Source organism: Microcaecilia unicolor, chromosome 11 (assembly GCF_901765095.1).
Source record: "Microcaecilia unicolor chromosome 11, aMicUni1.1, whole genome shotgun sequence".
In the NCBI taxonomy this organism is placed as follows: domain Eukaryota; kingdom Metazoa; phylum Chordata; class Amphibia; order Gymnophiona; family Siphonopidae; genus Microcaecilia; species Microcaecilia unicolor.
In genome coordinates, this window is record NC_044041.1 from 28,587,810 (window position 1) to 28,608,445 (window position 20,636).

A 20,636-nucleotide genomic window follows, 5' to 3' on the forward strand; every position below is an offset into this window, starting at 1 on the left:
TACTGACGAGATTGCCTCCTCACGGTTTTCTCCCCAGGAGAAGCAGTGTCCAAACTGAGAATCGGCAAACTCATGCAGGCCGCCAGCAGCTGCTACGCTGAAATAACCCCAGACATTTTTACTGCTACGAAAATTCAGCTCCTGAACAGTCCCTGAGCTTGGCTTGAAACCCTGGAGAGGAAGAAGGGAAATGCATACAAACGTGAAGACTTCGAAGGCAAGTAATGTTAAACTTTTATAGTTGTGAGATATGGTACAACTTGAGATACCACCAACCTGAGACCATAGGAACCAACTTTTTCAAAATGATTGGGAGTGCTAAACTTGAATTTCCCCTCCTTGGGCACAGTGAAGGAATTTGCTCAACACTGGATGTGGCTTCTTCACCAAGCACCCACAGAGCTGGCAACTATGCCCGAGGCTCTTTCATACTTGTATATAATCTGATAATAAAGCCACACAGAGGAAGCAGTGTCCACGTGTATGCCAAAAGGAAGCTTACTGAAACTTTGCTGAAACTTCACTAGTTTTTTAAATGACTCTGAAAGAGTGTTCATGTACATATTAAACAATGTCAATTAAAAGGAGTTTTCTGAGAATCATCTCAGTGATTACTCTCAACATGCTCAACACATTTTGAGGTAGATATTCAGCCTGCAGCACCCAGAGTTTAAGCCACTTACATTGAATTAACCCCAAATGTTCAATGTCAGGCCATGACCAGGCTCCAGCATTGAATATCTGAGTATGTGTGGCCACCTGGAAGTTAACCAGGACCCAGTCAATATTCAGACTGGTGCCCGGCTCGCTTGGCAGAAAAAGTTAGGACAACCTTTTTGCTGTCCTAACTTTATCCACTTACTATCGCATCGCCGCTAACCAGTTTTAGCTCTGCCTCCAGACTGACCTGGCCCTAACTGGGCAGTGCCTAGGCAATCAGGCCCTTTGATATCTTCCACTCTGACAATAGGGTCAATATTCAACCAAGGAAGGCTGTTCTAAGGTCTAGCACTTTAGTATATATATTCAGCACTGCTATCCATATAGGTTAGCAGTGTGGTTATGTCAGGACTACCAACTTATCCAGACAGCTGCTGAATATAGCTGTTATCCAGATATTTTGGGCCTCTTTTGTCCTGCCCTTAACCCAGCCCATCTATAGAAGCTGATATTCAAAAGTTAATTTTGCTTTCACTGGCAGTTGGCAAACATCTAATTGTCTTATCTACAGATTTTTTTTTAATTATATGGACCCACAGCGTACATCTAGTAGCGCTATAGAAATAAGTAGTACAATACCAGGTTGCTTTAAATCAGTAAATGACCAGATATTGTTTGTATATCATATCATACAGTAAAAGCACAGAAATTTAGTAATTGTCAGCAGACTGAGATTTTCTAGTTATCCAAACCTGCATCTATTCCCTCTCTGGCTCTTACCACTGCTCTCTGTATCTGTCCACAAAATGCTCAAGTTCAGTCATGGTTTTGGTTGATAGCACATCAGGTACACTATTTCAGTTACCCACATCAGTAAATACTTCCTCACATTTAATCTGAGTCATACTTTGTCTATAACCTAGTCCAAAAGTTCCCCGTCCCTAAAGGAAGCTTGACAGATATTTAAATGTTTCTACCCCCCGCCCCTCCTTTTGGGCTTGGAAAAATCGTATGCATGCATTGATGCTTCTGGAGCGTCAAGATGCCCGGGGCTCCCCCAAACGCTTGAAGGTGTTTCGTGAAGTGTGGGATGTGTACATTCGTTCTCTGCCGCATAGGGCCAGGAGCCTGATTCTCAATTCAAATTGACTATATATGATGTGTTGGGTGGTGCGAGGAGACTCTTCTCAGAATGGGTTGGATGTTTCTTGAGGTTTTTGGATATGAGCAAAGAAGTATGATTGGATAACACATGCCCTGCACCTTTTTTGTTTGTTTGTTTGTTGTTGATCTGTTTGAAGAATGGTGTATAGAAGAGGGATTGGGTGGTAAGTTGGGGGGGGGGGGGGGGAGAAAACGGTCAAACAGCGCTTGACGACAAACCTAGTATTTCGTTTGTACTTAGCTTATGCTGTCTCTTTTCATTGTATATTGAATTGGGTGGCTGTTTCTTATGATGTGTCATCAATAAAATTGTTGATAATTAGAAGTGGAAGGTAGGGAGGGGTACGGGTAGGAAGGAAAAAAAAACTGTTGATGATATGATTGTTCTTATGTTCATGTTTGGAAGATTTGGCTCTGTAATATGCAATTTGTAGAGCTTGTTGGTTATTTACTTTCAATTTCATCAATAAAAAATGTTGAAACATAAATGTTTCTACCATACCTGCCAAACTTCTCCAGCAGTATAAACTTAAATTAAAATTCCAACAACTTGCCTCATCAGGATTTTCACTGGTGATCCTCGCAGCAATAACATGGCCTCTGGGGCTTGGAGCATTTACTGGATTCTGAAAACATATTAGGGAATCACCCCAGGGCTTTTCTCCAAAGAGGACACGAATATCCTTAATCCTGTGCAAGGGAATTCCCATAGCGATCTATACAGATGAAGGAAAATACAGAAAAGTAAATTTAAAAAAGAAAGATGAATCTCCAGCACTCAAGCAAGGCAGCTATAATATGGCCACATAGTGAAGTTCAGAGCTCCAGAGAATAGTAGAGGGTGGGAGATCAATAGAAGGAGTAGAGATAGGTGCAGGAAGCAACAGGCCAGAAGGAAGTGCATGCCAGCAGATGACTAAACACAACACCCAGGCTGCCTTCTGCCTCATGTTTCAGCAACTGTAACAATGCATGCACCATCCTATCCAACCACGACAATATATTCTGCCTTTGTTCAATTCAACCAGAAAGGGTTAAGTGTTAGGGCAGCAAAAATAGCCAGGTCAAGCAAGCGATTGCACAGGAATATCAAACAGAGGAACAAAGTTGGATCTACTACTACTTATTTCTATAGCACTACTAGATGTACGCAGCACTGTACACTTGAACATGGAGAGACGGTCCCTGCTCGACAGAGCTTACAATCTAATTAGGACAAACAAGAGATAAGGGAATATTAAAGTGAGGATGATAAAATAAGGGTTCTGAACAAGTGAATAAGGGTTAGGAGTTAAAAGCTGCATCAAAAAGGTGGGCTTTTAGCTTAGATTTGAAGACGGCCAGAGATGGAGCTTGACGTACCGGCTCAGGAAGTCTATTCCAGGCATATGGTGCAGCAAGATAAAAGGAACAGGTCTGGAGTTAGCGATGGAGGAGAAGGGTGCAGATAAGACAGATTTACCCAGTGAACGGAGTTCCCGGGGAGGAATGTAGGGAGAGATGAGAGTGGAGAAGTACTGAAGAGCTGCAGAGTGAATGCACTTATAAGTCAACAAGAGGAGTCTGAACTGTAAGCAGAAACGGATAGGAAGCCAGTGAAGTGACTTGAGGAGAGGGCTAATATGAGCATAACTACACTGGCGGAATATTAGTCGTGCAGCAGAATTTTGAACAGATTGAAGAGGAGAGAGATGGCTAAGTGGGAGACCTGTGAGAAGCAAGTTGCAATAGTCTAAGCAAGAGGTGATAAGAGTGTGGATGAGGGTTCTGGTAGTGTGCTCAGAAAGGAAAGGGCAAAGTTTGGTGATATTATAGAGAAAGAAACAACAGGTTTTAGCAGTCTGCTGAATATGTGCAGAGAAAGAGAGGGAGGAGTCGAAGATGATCCCAAGATTACAAGCTGATGAGACAGGAAGGATGAGAGTGTTATCCACAGAAATAGAGAATGGGGGAGGAGAAGAGGTTGGTTTATGGGGAAAGGTAAGAAGCTCAGTCTTGGTCATGTTTAGTTTCAGATGGTGCTGAGACATCCAGGCAGCAATGTCAGACAGGCAGGCTGATACTTTGGCCTGGATTTTGGCTGAGATTTCTGGTGTGGAGAGGTAGATCTGGGAGTCATCAGCGTAAAGATGATACTGAAAACCAGGGGATGAGATCAGAGTACCAAGGGAAGAAGTATAGATGGAGGAAAAAAAAGAGGTCCCAGGACAGATCCCTGAGGTACACCAACTGACAATGGGATAGAAGTAGAGGAGGATGCACTAGAGTATACACTAAAGGTACGCTGGGAGAGATAAGAAGAAAACCAGGAAGGAACAGAGCCCTGAAATCCAAGTGAGGACAGTGTATCAAGGAGTAGACTGTGACCAACAGTGTCAAAAGCAGCAGATAGATCGAGAAGGATGAGGATAGAATAGAGACCTTTGCATCTGGCCAGGAACAGATCATTGGAGACTTTAGCAAGCGCTGTTTCAGTTGAATGAAGGGGGTGAAAGCCAGATTGAAGTGGATCAAGAATAGCTTGAGATGAAAGAAAGTCAAGGCAACAGCGGTGAACAGCACCGTTCAAGTATCTTGGATAGGAAAGGGAGGAGAGAGATGGGGCGATAATTGGAAGGACAGGTAGGGTCCAATGAAGGTTTTTTTAAGGAGTGGTGTGACTACGGCATGTTTGAAGGCATCAGGAACAGTCGCAGTGGAAAGTGAAAGATTGATATCACAGATAAAAGGGATGACAGTAAGAGAGATAGTGTTAAGTAGATGGGTGGTAATAGGATCAGAGGAACAGGTAGGTAGTTTCGAGGAGGAAAGAAGATGTGTAATTTCCTCTTCAGTGATTTCAGAAAATGAAGAAAAGGAGGAAGGGGTTGGAGGGTTGAGAGAATGGACTAAGGGAAGGAGAGGTGGAGGTGACCTGGTTGAGAATTCAAGTTTAATCCTGTGAACCTTATCGTGAAAGTACTCAGCCAGAGCCTGGGGGGGAAATGAAGGGGGAGTTGGAGGTGAAGGCACTTTGAGGAGAGAGTTCAGTGTGTCAAAGAGATGTCGAGGGTTTGAGCCAAGAGAATATGTTAACTGGATGTAACAGTCTTGTTGGCAAGTAAAAGAGCAGACCGGAAGGAGGTCTGCAAGAATTTGAAATGAATGAAGTCAGCATGGGCACAGGATTTCAGCCAAAGGTGTTCGGCAGACCGGGCACGGGAACATAGGTAGCTTATTCTAGAGGTCAGCCAAGGCTGGGGATTGGTACGTTTTACAGAACGGGGAATGGGAGGAGCGAGAGTATCCAGAGCAGAGGAGAGAATAGTATTATAGGAAGAGACAGCTTCATTGACAGACTTGGATAGCATAATGGTAGAGAAGAAATTTGAAACACTGGAGGACAGAGCTGAAGGGTCAATAGCCTGAAGATTCCTAAATGCATTGGTTAAAATTGGATGGGACTGGGGAGGAGGGTGTTTAAGTGTGAAAGTTATCAGATGATGGTCAGAGAAGGGAAGAGTTGAGGCACAGAAACTGGAGAGTGAGCAGTTTGAGAAGAGGATAAGATCAAGATAATGGCCTACACACATCCTCAATTCCTTCCAAAAGTTGTCTCCAACTTTCACCTTCATTATCCATCGTGCTGCGCACATTTTTCCCCACACATCACCAGCTGAACTGCAAGAGGGCCCTGCTCTTCTACCATGGAGCTACACAAGACTTCTGCCACGTTTCTCAACTTTTTGTCACATATAACCCAACTATCCTGGCATTAACAGCCTCCAAGTGCGCTCTCTTCTTGGGTTTCTGACTGTATTTCATTCTGTTACTGTCTGACCAAAAGAACCCTCACCACAATGCATTAGATCAGTCGACATCTGCAGCTTACTTCTGCTCCACCTTTAATCATAAACATTTGCAAAGCTGCACATGGACCTCCATCCACATATTAACCACAAGGGACAGTGTATATGGGGCAAGCCATTCTCCGCAATCTCTGCCTACTAGTTCCCTCCACTCATCCTTTTAGGGTCGCTCACCTGCAACACACACTCTATGGAGTCTGGTGACCCTCAGCTGAGTAATCACCATAAGTATGCATGCAAGTTCCCTGCTTGTCTGTGGAAAAAGCAGAGTTGCTTACCTGTAACAGAGGTTCTCCATAGACATCAGGGAAATATGGCCACATTTAACATACCTCCAACCCCTCAACTTTTGAAGAACAACTCTGCATGCTGTAATACTGACTGACGGGAGGAGGAACCTTTGCCAGTGCGGGGAAAAAGGGGGGGGGGGGCACAGAAGCAGCCAAAAAGCTTCTCTTGAGCTTAAGGAGAGTTCCAGCACAGTGGATCAGGATGTCACCACAAATGTGGCTGCACTTCCCTGCTGTCTATGGAGAACTCCTGTTACAATTCCAATCAAGCAAGTCAGGAAGCGAAGTTTCTTAACTGTATCATAAAGCTGAACCTGGGAGTTAGTGTAGGATGTTTAATTTACAGTGTCACATTAAGTTAATAAAGCTGTGGCCATTTTACTTTCTACTACACATGAATAGCAGTGGTCTAAAGGGGGTGAGCTGAAGCCAACTTATAGTGCCTATGCTACAGTTTTACAATGCTCAGAGAGCTAACACATACAGTTCTGAAAGCTTCAAAAAAAAAAAAAAAAAGGTTTTAGCATCAAATAGATTTTTGAGCTCTCAGAGAATGCAATTCATTAGCAAGTAGCATGGGAAATCTTTTAGATGTCCAGACAGACAGATCTAATACGTAAATTTAAGACTTACCATTTCATTTTCTAATGAAAGGCTGAGTAGGTTAAAAATAGCCATGAGTACCCCTTCTCCACCCCCCTCTTCTAAGTACAAACCTATCTAAAGCTGGATTTCTCACTGGAAAGCCAGCCGCCAAATTGGGAGAAATGCCAGTAACAGTGGTTCTCAGTTAGTTATTGTTCAGGTTTTGCGAAATTAAGCATGCATTTAATAGCATAACAAACCGCTGCTATAGGGCCTGAAAAGCAAACTACTTAGAGAATATCAAACATGGCAATACGTTAGTGAAGTTTTCGGAAGAAAACTCGGGGTAAGAAGATACTCGATTGTTAAACAAGACACCATTAAAGTATGGCACTCTTCTAGTGCTAGTCTAACACCAATATTACTACGTATAGAGTGACAATAGCTGTCAGCAATAAACTGTCATTTTGAGGGACATTTACAAAGCTCTTCTGGTGCAAGGGAAAGCAGAGCTCAAGAAGGACAACAACCCCCCCCCCCCCCCCCCCCCCCCGAAAAAAAAGCACCGCCTCTAGTCTTACATATATTACAGGCCACTGAAGACGAAGATTTCAAATCAGCAAAATAGAAATGCTAAAGGAGAAATTAGACCTTATCTGCTAATTTGCTTTCCTTTAGTCCCTCCGGACCGGACCTGCTGGTAGGCGAGCACAACCCAAGAGTCCAATCCTGGTCCGGAGGGACGCTAAGGAAAGATGACTTAAAAACAGTAAGCTGAACAGGCCTGACCTGAAAGTCAAATGCAGGCAACCCAAACAAAATGTGTTATGCTGGCCAGATGACTTTTCTCTGAGCATGTCCCCTTTGCTAGTTGGGAAATGAGAATGCCATCAGGGCTTTCAACACCACAGTGGTTCACTGAATGGGAAGTCACTGTTCCAATGCTCAGCAGTTTTGAAAAATACAGATTTTATGGTTAACACAGTCACTGCTCATTCCTTCGTGTCCATACTAGGTCAGTCCAGATCATAGGAATAGTTATGTCCATGGACTAGTGGATGGAAATAGAAAAACAAAGGAAGTAGTTCCTAGTGAGTCACCCCTTAAGGGTATTGTGCAGCCATGGAATGTTGAGTACTTTTTTTTTTTTTTTTTTTAAATCTCCAAAAAAATGGTTACTACCTGTGCAGCTCTTCTTTGGTGTTCTTAGTCAGCTCTTGTCCCAGATGGTACCTGGATGTCAGTAGAGCAGGTGGGGTTTCATGCAGATCTGATTTGGCTCCTTTTTGGCTTAATCCTTAAAATATACCTGAGCCAGGGTGACAGTGGTGCTGAGTTCCTCCTCCACTGCCCCTCCCCTTCCAGGTGCTGCAGAAGTTAAGGTTAAATACCTTTCTGCAAGTCAGACATTTTTATGGCAAGACTTGCTGCTTCATGTTTGTCTTATTTAATGAAACTAAGTTCTGCTCCACTCGGAGGGAGTTGTGGAGTTCTGTCCCTGAACAGTCAACATAACTGCAGGAGCCACTTTTCCAGGCGAGTCTTTTTCAGGCTCCCTTCACGGATAAGAGTGCATATTGTCTGCTGCAGCAAATTTCTCCCTATTTCTGGCGCCCTTTTTGGCAGATGTTACTTGCGACTCAATTGGTTTTCATTATCGCCGGCTTGCAGTATTTCACCACGGTATCATTTTTACTGTTTCCAGGGCTCTTGGTTTGAGTCGGGGAACATGCTTACTATTCGAGGTCTTATTTGTCTGCATTCTGAGGGATATTGTCACCACTGGGCTTGACTATTTCATTCTACCCTCATGTACAGGTGGAAATTTTGGCTTTCCTTCATGGAAGCGGGTAGCTGCTCATTCTGCTGCAGTCAGGGGAAGGTATGGAAGTGAAAATCTCCTTTTTTATATATGCTGTGCTTTGTAGTCCATACTCTGTCCTGTCAGTCCACCACGGTATTCGCTCCAGGTAAGGAGCACGAATTTGACTATGGTCTTCCATAGTACATTTCTTTCTCCAGCGATAACTTACAAACAAAAAAAAGAAAAAGAAAAACCAAGAAACAAGAATTATAATTCTGTCCCCTGACTACGTGGTGGTGAGACACATCTGGGACTACCTTGTAGCCCTACGTTCGTTGGCTGCAGTATTCTCTGTGGGGGTGCATTGGTTTTGTTTAGTGTGGCTGAGGCAGATCGGATGCCAAGAGACATGTCTCAGCTCAGTTTTTAGTTCTCTATCTCCACTTGCTGGTTGATGGCAAGTAATCATGAGCAGCATTGCTTGGGTATTCGACATACTGAACATTCCATGGCTGCACGACACTCTTAAGAAATGACTTGCTAAGAACTACTTTCTTTGTTTTTCTGTCTCTATTAGCCATTCAACGGACACAACTATGCCAGTGGTATGGTCTGGTAGGAGAAAAGGAAAGAAAATTATCAGGTAAGAATTTCTACTTACTATGTATAAACAGTTATCATGAACTTGGACATACCTGTAACTGGGCAGCTGGTAAATTCACATCACAAATCATTTCCGTACAGGGATGTTCCACTTGGAGACGGGGATTTAATTCCAGAAAGTGGAAGTCACCATCTTCACTATAAAGGTATTCAACGGTTCCTGCACTCACATAGCCCACCATCTTCGCAAGACACACTGCACACTTAAAACAACATATAGCTTTGAATTTCAAATATACCTAAAATAAAATGCTTACAAGTTTGTACACACTGGTCCTGTGGCTTCGGTCATATGGTTGCACACCGCAATACAGTGGAGGAGGAAATGGTGGGTTTGGATCCATCAGGGCCAGTCAGGCCTGTGCACAAAAGGGTGGTTCACTTAGACCCAGAAAAGGAAACCAGACACATGCCACTATTGTGATGGCTGCTTCCAGCCAAACAGCAATTCTGAAAATGTACCAAGGTGGCAGCGCTCCTTAAGCAAAGCAAGACTTTTGGCACTGGCATTTCAGCATTGCTGCCAGATTGCAGAACTTTTGGGCGCTTGAATTTTGGATGCCCTAAAGTTCCCCTCCTCCCTTCAATGCACTGACGTCTGGTACTCAGGAGCAGGGTCCATGCCTGCTCTGCCCCAAGTGGTGCCTGTGAGGAAGGGCAGTTCTTCAGGAAGTCTGTTCTGTCCTTCCTCACAGGCAACACTTGGGGTAGTCCATATTTCCCTTCTGCTCAAGAACCCTAAGCTGTAGCAGTGAGAAGGCACGGGCCCTGCTCCCAAGTACCAAAGGTCACTGCGTTGGGGAGGGGGGAGGCCTTAAGATGTCATTATTTGGACATCCAAAATTCCAGTGCCCAATAGTTCTGCACCCTGACAGCAGTGCTGAAATGCCAGCACCAAAAAGGAAGTGCTCAAAGCTCATGTACTGCCACACAGCAGGGGGTGGGGGGGGGGGGAAGATTGTGCACTCTCTCCTGAAACTTTTTGTAATGAACTCATGCTATACACTGATCCTATACTACCGTGCACGGTTTAGAACACACAGTATGATGTATTTTCATTCTCTTAATGTTTGCAACAGAACGGCAACTGTCACATCTTCAGCTTAAGAAGCCTGAAATTTTACCAGTCTGTATTCCAGATTGAAAACAAAACCTATACTAAAATCAAAACAAGTAACATTTCTCAAATACATTTAAAAACATATGCAGAGTAGGCAGGTAAGATTTTTTGTACAGTGTGTATGCAATAAATTATTACTGCCATAAACATCTTATCCAATTCAGATCATGACAAAGACCAAGAGGTTTGTCAACACACACAGATATACAACAAACCTTCAACCATTAAGAACAACCTGGCAACTTAATGAGGCACTGAACAGAAGGAAAGAACACATCACCAGGGCTATTTACCATGACACAAGAGGCCTGGATTTGTGCAGTATCTTTGCTTGGGCTGTTGTCCTTCACACCTGTTAGGGTTACAGAATCTGCTGTTCACTTTTCATACAGTGCTGCTCTTTCCAAATATAGTCTTTGCAATTCAGACCTTCAGAAGACCAGTAAAACAAGGTAGCATCTATGCATAGAGAAAACTACACAGAAATGATGTACACTTCCCTGGTCTCATTTAGTAATGGGCAATGTTAGGCTCCTGGAAGGACTGCAGTCTGAACTGGAAAAGATTGCAAAAGGAAAACAAGGTGCACAACTTCTCAGAAGCATAGTATCTACCTGTTCCATATATTCAAATATGGAGGGGGCTGCTACTGTTGCTGGGGCCTCCTCAATGATCTTCTGATGGCGCCGTTGAATAGAACAGTCACGACCAAAGAGAGAAACTGCATTCCCATACTGGTCAGCCAGGATCTGCACTTCTAAGTGTCTGGCATGCTGTGCAAGTTTCATCACAAAGACTGGCGACCCTGGGGTTTCTGTCAGAACCTGGGTTGATAGTAGTGGGGAAAGAAAGATCAGAAACCAGAAATCAACTCATTATCTCCCCCACATCTGCTACTACGCTATACAACATCAAACTGTATCAACATTAACCCAGAGAAAAGGGGTAGTCAACTAACCAAATATCAAGTCTACACTAGTGGACTGCTTCTTAGAAAACCCAGGGATATAAGTGTTTTCATAAAGTAAAATGAGGATAAAGCATATTGTCAAATGTAGTTAACCAATGTTTTCCCAGGGAACTACTAAGAACAGTACTCCTAGGGTCTTCTCTCTTGCTGTTTTATGAGTGGTTGTTAAATGTAAGAGGGGAGAAAACAAAAACATTCTAGTAACATATGTTGTTTAAAGTAATGGTTTATCAACCCAGTCCTAATGGATAGAGCAGCGGGCTTAGAGCCAGGGGAGCCCAGTTCAAATCCCACTGCTTCTCCTTGTTGTCTTGGGCAAGACATTTAACCCTTTATTTCCTTAGGTTAAGACAGACTGTGATCCACCAAGAGAAAGGAAAAATACCTACTGTACCTAAAGTAATGCCTTCAGCTACTACTGAAAAAGGTATGAGCTAAATCCAAAATCCCTTCCCTTTCTAAAGGGCAAACCTGGCCAGTCTGCATTTCAAGATATCCACAAGGAACATATGAGATAGATCTGCGTTCACTGCCGCCAGTGTGTACAGACGTCTGTTTTGCATATTTGTTGTGGATATTCTGAAAAACTAGACTGGTTTGGTGTGTCCCGAGGACCAAGTCGAACACCACTGGATTAGAGCGAAATGTCACTTACTATGGTGCCTGGGATGTGGTATTCAGAGAAATTTCTTTTAACTGTAATCAGTGCTCTAGCAGACATGCACAGGAATGAAGTCACTGTGCAAAAGTACAGCATGTTCAGTAAATAATTAGTGGGATGCAGTGCTATAGGGGTAAGAAGTGGAAACTAAAATTTGCAACGGAGTGTCAGCAAATAAATGGTAGTAAAATCTTCAGGGATCCTGGGACTAGCCAAGAATTCTCCTATAGCACTGGAACACTTCTCTCATTTCAACCATCAGTTGGAAAAACTGGTAAAGGCTCACTTGTTTGCACTGACCTTTGATGCACTTTAAGCCCTGTTCTTTTTGGGAGCTTCAACAGATAAGAGCAGTCCATATGATTTGCTGTTTGTTGGATGTTGCTTTACAGTATGTATGTGGTTGCTGATGTAGGTGAAAGGGGATGGGACATGATATACCCCCTTTCTGTGGTTAGAATCAAAGTGGTTTACATATTATATACAGGTACTTATTTTGTACCTGGGGCAATGGAGGGTTAAGTGACTTAACCAAAGTCACAGGGAGCTGCAGTGGGATTCAAACCCAGTTCCCCAAGTTCTCAGGCCGCTGCACTAACCGCTAGGTTACTCCTCTTGTGATGACTGGAGTGATACTGTGTTGTCTTATTTTATGGGTTTTAAGTGGTTTTTATATGCAGTGGTGCAAGTCATGATGGGATCTGATAAACTGTTTTATTGGCTATTGCTTTATCATGTGTTGTGTTTACTTTATCTTATTTGTTCCATTATTTCTCACGTTAACATCATATTCCACCTAGTAATGTGAATAGGTGACTAGAAATAATTGGACTAAATTTTGAAGCAACAAGATTAACTCAATTATACCATCACAACCGTAGTACTCAAGACAATCAGTCTAGCACAGGGGCTCTCAACACATTCCGGTTTTCAGGATATCCACAGTGAATATACATGAAATAGATTTGTATTCAATGCTTCCACTGTATGCATATCTCTTCATTGTGGATATCCTGAAAACCTGACTGGCTGGATGTGTTTCAAAGATTGGGTTGAGAACCCATGGTCTAATAGGAATGAAGGAGTAAGAGAGAAATACTTTCCCAACGGGAGCAGCAACTTACCTGCCTGAAGAGGTTGGGGAAGTCCTCTGCACCGTCAGCTCGTCGTATGCCTTTGCCCCCACCCCCTTCAGATGCTTTTATCATCACAGGGTAGCCAATTCTTTCTGCCGCCTGAATACACAACACATGAAAGGACAAGATTCAACCCCCTTCAATTGATTTTCATGTCTTAACACGTGAAATAAGGCCAGGTTTTAAAACACCAACACCTGTATTACCTCTAAACCTTCATCCACATCTTTCAAACAACCTTGTTCATACACCTCAGACGGAACACTGATAAGTTTATCTTGCTTATGATCTTCTTTGGTCCAGTCCACTGTCAAACCTACATAATCATATTAAACAATTAACTACTGTATATGCAGCAGAGGAGCAGCTACAATTCAAGCAAATGCAAAAAAACAAAAAGCAGCTTCATTTCTTAAGTCCCTGAAACTGAGAATTTTCTGTGCTACAACAGAATTCAATTGTTTCCTATCACACCAATCAAAGAGGCCCTTTTACTAAAGGGCGTTAAGCCCTAATGCGGACTTAATATGCGGTAAAACACTTACCAGAAAACACATTAAAGCATTTTACAGCAATTTCCCCTTTTCCACACGCTAATCACGTATTAATTTTTTTAAACATATTTTTTTGCAGGGGGCATGTCAATGGGTCGACAATGAGCGTGGAAGTGTTATCCAAGCTAATGCATTCACAGTAGTGCGTGCTAACTGGATAACACAGGAACTCTTAGCACCTCCTAAATAGGATGATAAATGCTAGCACCACGTGCTAACGTGAAGATGAGCACATGAACCAAAAAAAAAAAAAATAATATATATATATATATATATATATATATATATCCAACTTTTATACAGCGGTAAATTTGGACCTCGAGCACGAGAAAGTCCCACATTAGTACGCACTAAATCCAAATTCTGCTGCAGTTTAGTAAAAGATCCCAATCAGAGAAAAATTTGGTGAAGGCAGTTAGCTTAGTGGGGTTTAAAAAAAGTTTGGATATTTTCCTAAAAGAAAAGTCCATAGACCATTATTAAAATATACTTGGGGGAAAAATCCACTGCTTATTTCTGAGATAAGCAGCATAAAATGTACTGTATTTTTTTAGGATCTTGCCAGGTATTTGTGACCTGGATTGGCCACTGTTGGAAACAGGATGCTGGGCTTGATGGACTTTTGGTCTGTCCCAGTATGGCAATACTTATGTACTTATATTTGTGAAATGATCTAATACACAGTGCGTCAAACCCAAAAGACAGGTCTATAGTTTTCATAAAGATTTATCCTATCAAGCTGCTAAAAGTCCAAAGGTTCCAAAATTATGCATCAAATATTTCAGAAAATAATTAGGCATATGGAGTGGAGGACTGGCCTAGTGGTTAGAGCACCAGTCTTGCAATCCAGAGGTGGCCGGTTCAAATCCCACTGCTGCTCCTTGTGATCTTGGGCAAATCACTTAACCCTCCATTGCCTCAGGTACAAACTTAGATTGTGAGCCCTCCTGGGACAGAGAAATATCCAGAGTACCTGAATGTAACTCACCTTGAGCTACTACTGAAAAAGGTGTGAGCAAAATCTAAATAAATAAATACATTAAAATAAATTTAAAAATATGTGACAGAGAAAATTCCCTCATGACATGGGAATTCCACAGAAATTATCAGTACCTTTTTATTTATTTATTATTTTTTTGCTTCACCCCGAGAAGTCAAAATTAGTGGCCTAGTGGCTTTGAAAGAAAGAGCACACATGGAAAAAGCAAACATAGGATGTCTTTTGTCTCAGAAAACAGTCTGTATTGTTAGGAAGTAACGTGTTTTACATTAAAACATCCCTTGATCTGTGTATGATACTGAACCCACAAAACACTAAAAATAATGATGTACACATCTGAGTGGGTTCTTATTTGGACAGGATATGCAAATAGATAAAAGTTTGAGAAATTTGATGGTAGTTTCATCATTAAGGCTAACAAGGTAAATAAAATGGGACAAATATGTATATCTGAGACCTGTACTGGAATCCCAGGATTCAGATATACACTAAGACCTTAAAAACATAGTTTAACATTTCATTTTATATCCTTGGCTTTTCTTTGGCCTTGTAATGCATGCATGCAGGAGTGGAACAACCACCTAATGGTTAATGTGGTTGGCTGAGAACCTGGGGAACTGGGTTTGATCCCCATTGCAGCTCCCTGTGATTCTGAGCAAGTCACTTAACCCACTGCCGCAGGTAGGGCCAGAGAAATTACCTGCATATAATAAATGTAAACTGCTTTGATTGTACCACAGAAAAGCAGTATATCAAATCCTATTACCCTTTACCAGATTACATTATTTTGGAACACATTTGTGTTCAAGATGATACATAAACAAAATTATTTGCTTTTCCTCCCATGTAAGGAGGCCCTGACTGTCCTATGTGCAGAATTTTCACTGTACTGGAACAAAATCATAAGAGGTAAAGCTTGTATTCATGAAGACAGCAGTACAGGAAAAGCCAGAACACCATGCCACCTAAACAGTCCCCCTGAACAATTAAAAATAATCTGAACACCAAACCTTTTCCATAAAACAGGGAACTAAAGATCTCCCTGCTTGTTCACCGCCGTTGCCTTGACTTTCTTTCATCTCAAACTATTCTTGATCCACTTCAATCTGGCTTTCGCCCCCTTTATTCAACTGAAACAGTGCTTGCTAAAGTCTCCAATGATCTGTTCCTGGCCAGATCCAAAGGTATCTATTCTATCCTCATCCTTCTCGATCTATCTGCTGCTTTTGACACTGTTGGTCACAGCCTACTCCTCGATACGCTGTCCTCACTTGGATTTCAGGGCTCTGTTCATTCCTGGTTTTCTTCTTATCTCTCCCAGCGTACCTTTAGTGTATACTCTAGTGGATCCTCCTCTACTTCTATCCCACTGTCAGTTGGTGTACCTCAGGGATCTGTCCTGGGACCTCTTCTTTTCTCCATCTATACTTCTTCCCTTGGTACTCTGATCTCATCCCCTGGTTTTCAGTATCATCTTTACGCTGATGACTCCCAAATCTACCTCTCCACACCAGAAATCTCAGCCGAAATCCAAGCCAAAGTATCAGCCTGCCTGTCTGACATTGCTGCCTGGATGTCTCAGCGCCATCTGAAACTAAACATGACCAAGACTGAGATTCTCATCTTTCCCCCTAAACCAACCTCTCCTCCTCCCCCATTCTCTATTTCTGTGGATAACACTCTCATCCTTCCTGTCTCATCAGCTCGTAACCTTGGGGTCATCTTCGACTCCTCCCTCTCCTTCTCTGCACATATTCAACAGACTGCTAAAACCTGTCGTTTCTCTATCATATCAGCAAAATTCGCCCTTTCCTTTCTGAGCACACTACCAGAACCCTCATCCACACTCTTATCACCTCTTGCTTTGCAACGTGCTTCTCATAGGTCTCCCACTTAGCTATCTCTCACCTCTTCAATCTGTTCAAAATTCTGCTGCATGACTAATATTCCGCCAGTGTCATTATGCTCATATTAGCCCTCTCCTCAAGTCACTTCACTGGCTTCCCATCTGTTTCCGCATACAATTCAAACTCCTCTTATTGACCTATAAGTGCATTCACTCTGCAGATCCTCAGTACCTCTCCACTCATCTCTCCCTACATTCCTCCCTGGGAACTCCGTTCACTGAGTAAATCTCTCTTATCTGCACCCTTCTCCTCCACCGCTAACTCCAGACTCCGTTCCTTTTATTTTGCTGCACCATATGACTGGAATAGACTTCCTGAGCCGGTACATCAAGCTCCATCTCTGGCCATCTTCAAATCTAAGCTAAAAGCCCACCTTTTTGATGCTGCTTTTAACTCCTAACCCTTATTCACTTGTTCAGAACCCTTATTTTATCATCCTCACTTTAATATTTCCTTATCTCTTGTTTGTCTGTCCTAATTAGATTGTAAGCTCTGTCGAGCAGGGACTGTCTCTTCATGTTCAAGTGTACAACACTGAATACATCTAGTAGCGCTTTAGAAATGATAAGTAGTAGTAGTAGCTTAGTGCTTATAGCACAGAACAAACCACAAGAATCCATTTTGATCATTATTCACCCCTTATTCCTTAAAATTGGAATATGTCACTTAACAACCCTTTGCCTAAATGTAGTTCTTTGGGGGCAAGGTCACTGCTATCATACGATTATGGTTTAAAAAAAATTTTTTTAAACCACCTACTCATCTCAGAAGAGCCAATTTTCAATGCCGACATGAACAGAGGCAGAACCAGAAGGTAGGTGGTGAAATCAACATGCACCCCCCTGCCACAGCTCAAAATCAATTGGGCAGTGAATTAGACTCAGGTAGCATAACCCTTTCATCAATGTTACCAGGAAGCAGCAACACAGAAGGATGGGCTACATGGAACATGTCCAAGTCAAGAAATAAGTAGGCATGGTACCAAAAAGCCAGGTTCCCAGTAGCTGCAAACAACTGTTAAAAAGCAGACATGCAGCAGCAGGCCCTCCTACCCCCAAGCAGCCAGGAGCAGAATGAATTGTCTAGGAACTCAATTGGGACTGACAAAAGATAACAAGCAGAGAATGAGATTTTTTTTTTTTTTTGGGGGGGGGGGGTGACAGAAGAGGAAAGACTATATTTAAGTGGGATGCACTTAGCAGAGGAGGTGAGAGAAAGGGGTCTGCCTGGGGAGGAGATGGTCAAGAGTTGTGTGTATTTCAAGGAAAAATGCACTCACTATACATAATCCTGCCACCCTGGCGAGGAGTAGCTGCTTAATAATTAGAGCAGCAGGATGAGAACCATGGAAGCCAGGTTCAAATCCCACTGCAGCTCCTTGTGATCTTAGGCAAGTCATTTAACCTTCCATTGCCTCAGATACAAACTCAGAATGTGAAACCTTCAGGGACAGAAAAATACCTAATGCAATTGAATATACACCACTTCAATAGCTTTCGGGCTTATAGGTGTACAAGAAAAATATACTCAAAATTTTTAAAAACAACCCTAATTTAATGGCAGAAGTGGGAGTACATTACATGTCAATTAAATCCTGGAGGACTATTTCAAACACTGCACATGATTCATTTAATATATACTACGTCATCACTAGTCCAGTTCTATAACTATTGATATTACTACTACTACTACTACTACTACTACTATTTAGCATTTCTATAGCGCTTCAAGGCATACGCAGCGCTGCACAAACATAGAAGAAAGACAGTCCCTGCTCAAAGAGCTTACAATCTAATAGACAAAAAATAAAGTAAGCAATAAATTAATGCAATAATTAAGCAGTTAAGGAGTCGATATTCAAAAGGGGCCAGGCAGAAGAGGCTCCTGCCTGGTTAAACCCTGCAGAACTGGCCATGCCTGGATATTCAGCAGCACTTAACCAGTTAAGTGCTGCTGAATATCCTCCTCGGATCACCAAAGCATCAACTGGCCAGGTTAAGGGAGGTCTGGGTTCAGAGACTGAGTGCTAACCAGTTAAATGCTGGCTTCAGTAATATGCAGCCCTCTCACTGGTTAAGTAAGCAGATAAAGTTAGGGCAGCTGAAAATTTATCCACCAAGTTAACTGGGCACCAGTTGCCAGGTTAACTTCTGGGTTGCTGCACTAACCTGGATATTCAATGCCAGAGGCCAAACATGCAAGTTACTTGTTCTCCAAGGACAACAGGCCAAGTATTTTCACATCTGGGTGACGACATCTAAGCCCAATGAGGACGCTAGCCAGAGTATACAGCAAGTAGAAAATTCTAGCAGTGTCCCCCTGCGCATACATGGGTGCCTTCCCGCCCGATATGCGAACACATGTTCCTCAGTAGAACATAGCTGAAGGAACAGAGGTGAGAGGGTACATGAAAATACTTGGCCTGCTGTCCTCGGAGAACACGTGTTACAGGTGAGTAACTTCACTTTCTCAGAGGACAAGCAGGCCATTAATATTCTCACATCTAGGAATCCCTGTGACGAAACTGGGTTTCTAGGCCTGAAAACTGAATTATTTCATGACATATATTTCTCCTAATTGGCCAGCAAATGGCACTTGTTTTAGTTTTAAAGCTGTTGCAGAAAAAGATTCTCTCTCTTCCAGTTTAAGCTTATGGAAAGGCAATCTTCAGTACCATTAAGCAGCTACTTTCAAAATTGATGCCCTGGGCTCTGACTGGCCCTGGATTTCAAATCTAGCCTGAAGGTACTGGATTTTCCCCAGTCTCAACCAGGAAGCAAAGAAAGATCTCGTTACTGAGGCCCTATGAGCAGTTATATTTTATCACCTGAGTAGCTATATTTCCTGAACTGCCGAGGTAGTAAACAAAATGTTTAGATAAGTTTCATAATTGATCCATATTCAGTTACCTATTATTGTTTTCTGATCTCACCTTTTTCTCTTCACTGTTCGTTCTGTGACAATAAATCTTGTTTAGTTTATTGACTCAGCTGTGCTGGACTAAGAATCCTGGTTTGTGATTTTGGTTCCGTGGGTGCTTTCTGGGAGCTCTTGGACCCCTGGAGTGTGGTTCCAGTGTCCTAGAAATCACTGGGGAATAATCTGAGTGGGAGACTAGCCCAGAGGCAAGTGGGACCCAGTCAGTGGGAGGAGGGCGCTAGTAGAAAGCATGTGCCCAGGTGCAGGCGGGCCTGTGCAGTGCTGGGGACAGACCCTACAGATGACTGTAGGGTTAATCCTAGGTGGGTGCTAGGCATTTCATAACAGTCCCTAGCTACCAGGCTAACCAAAAACAACAATGCTACATCAAGAGACTCGAAACATTCAGGCCATGAAGTCATACAAACTTTTAACTATATAGAAGCTAGTCCTGAAGATGCAGCCTGGAACACATCAAAATTGAGCCTAGGAGGGTGGAATTAGATTCTAGACACTAAATTCTGCAAAATTGTCTGACCGAACTAGCTATCCTGTCAGGTATCCTGCTCAAGGCAGTAGTGAGATGAGAATGTGTGGACCAAAGACCACAATGCAGCCTTGCAAATCTCCTCGATGGAGGCCGACCTCAATGGCTCTGACATTATGAGCCTCAACATGACCCTCTAGATTCAGCCCAGCCTGGGCATAAGTACAGGAGATGCAATCTGCTAGCCAACTCGAAAATAGTGCGTTTGCCTATGGCTACCCTCATCCTATTTGGGTCAAACAACAAAAAGATGGGTGAAAAGTTCTAAGCGAAGAGGACATTTCTCTGGGTAAGCGAACATTATTTTGCTCTGTGCTTTGGTGATTTAAAGATCTGGGGTAACATAACATCTTGTCTTACAGCCCACTCTAACACCTTGTAGTATAGAACGGGTTACAAAATCATCAAGAGCCAGAACAATCCTCTAGGAAAACGATATATAAAAACCATAAAGATTATAACTTATAGATCATTGTGTACTACAAATTTCTAAATGAGCAAAGCCTTAATATTCTTTCTAAAAATTAGGTAAGAGTAGGAGGACCAAAATACTCCAGAGAAGTCCTTCCAGTGTTTCACAGCCTGAAACGCCAGTATCAGCTCCAATATTAACCTCTCCTGGCTCTTGATGAAGGAAACGTAATAAAGTAGTACAATTTGGCCTTCTATTTCTAGATGAGGCGATAATATAAGTATTTTGGTGCAAAATCATACAACATTTTATATTAAAAAAAAACCAAGCTAATATAAATAAAACTCTTCCCTCAACAAGAAGCCAATGAAGTCTGACATAAAAAGATGAAACTGT

At 42.4% G+C, this 20,636-nt stretch overlaps 1 protein-coding gene across 2 annotated transcripts in view; it reads right to left on the bottom strand.

Annotated features, from left to right (window-relative positions):
- The window catches only part of ACACB (acetyl-CoA carboxylase beta), a 341,366-nt gene that overhangs the window by 208,560 nt on the left and 112,170 nt on the right, over positions 1 to 20,636 (bottom strand). For both annotated transcript variants that reach the window (XM_030220274.1, XM_030220272.1), the window contains exons 8-13: positions 13,108 to 13,217; positions 12,890 to 13,000; positions 10,749 to 10,958; positions 9,047 to 9,217; positions 2,379 to 2,540; positions 8 to 171 (exon numbers count right to left, since the gene is read on the bottom strand). In XM_030220274.1, coding sequence (XP_030076134.1) covers positions 8 to 171; positions 2,379 to 2,540; positions 9,047 to 9,217; positions 10,749 to 10,958; positions 12,890 to 13,000; positions 13,108 to 13,217 — 928 coding nt within the window. The remainder of the gene's footprint in view (positions 1 to 7; positions 172 to 2,378; positions 2,541 to 9,046; positions 9,218 to 10,748; positions 10,959 to 12,889; positions 13,001 to 13,107; positions 13,218 to 20,636) is intronic.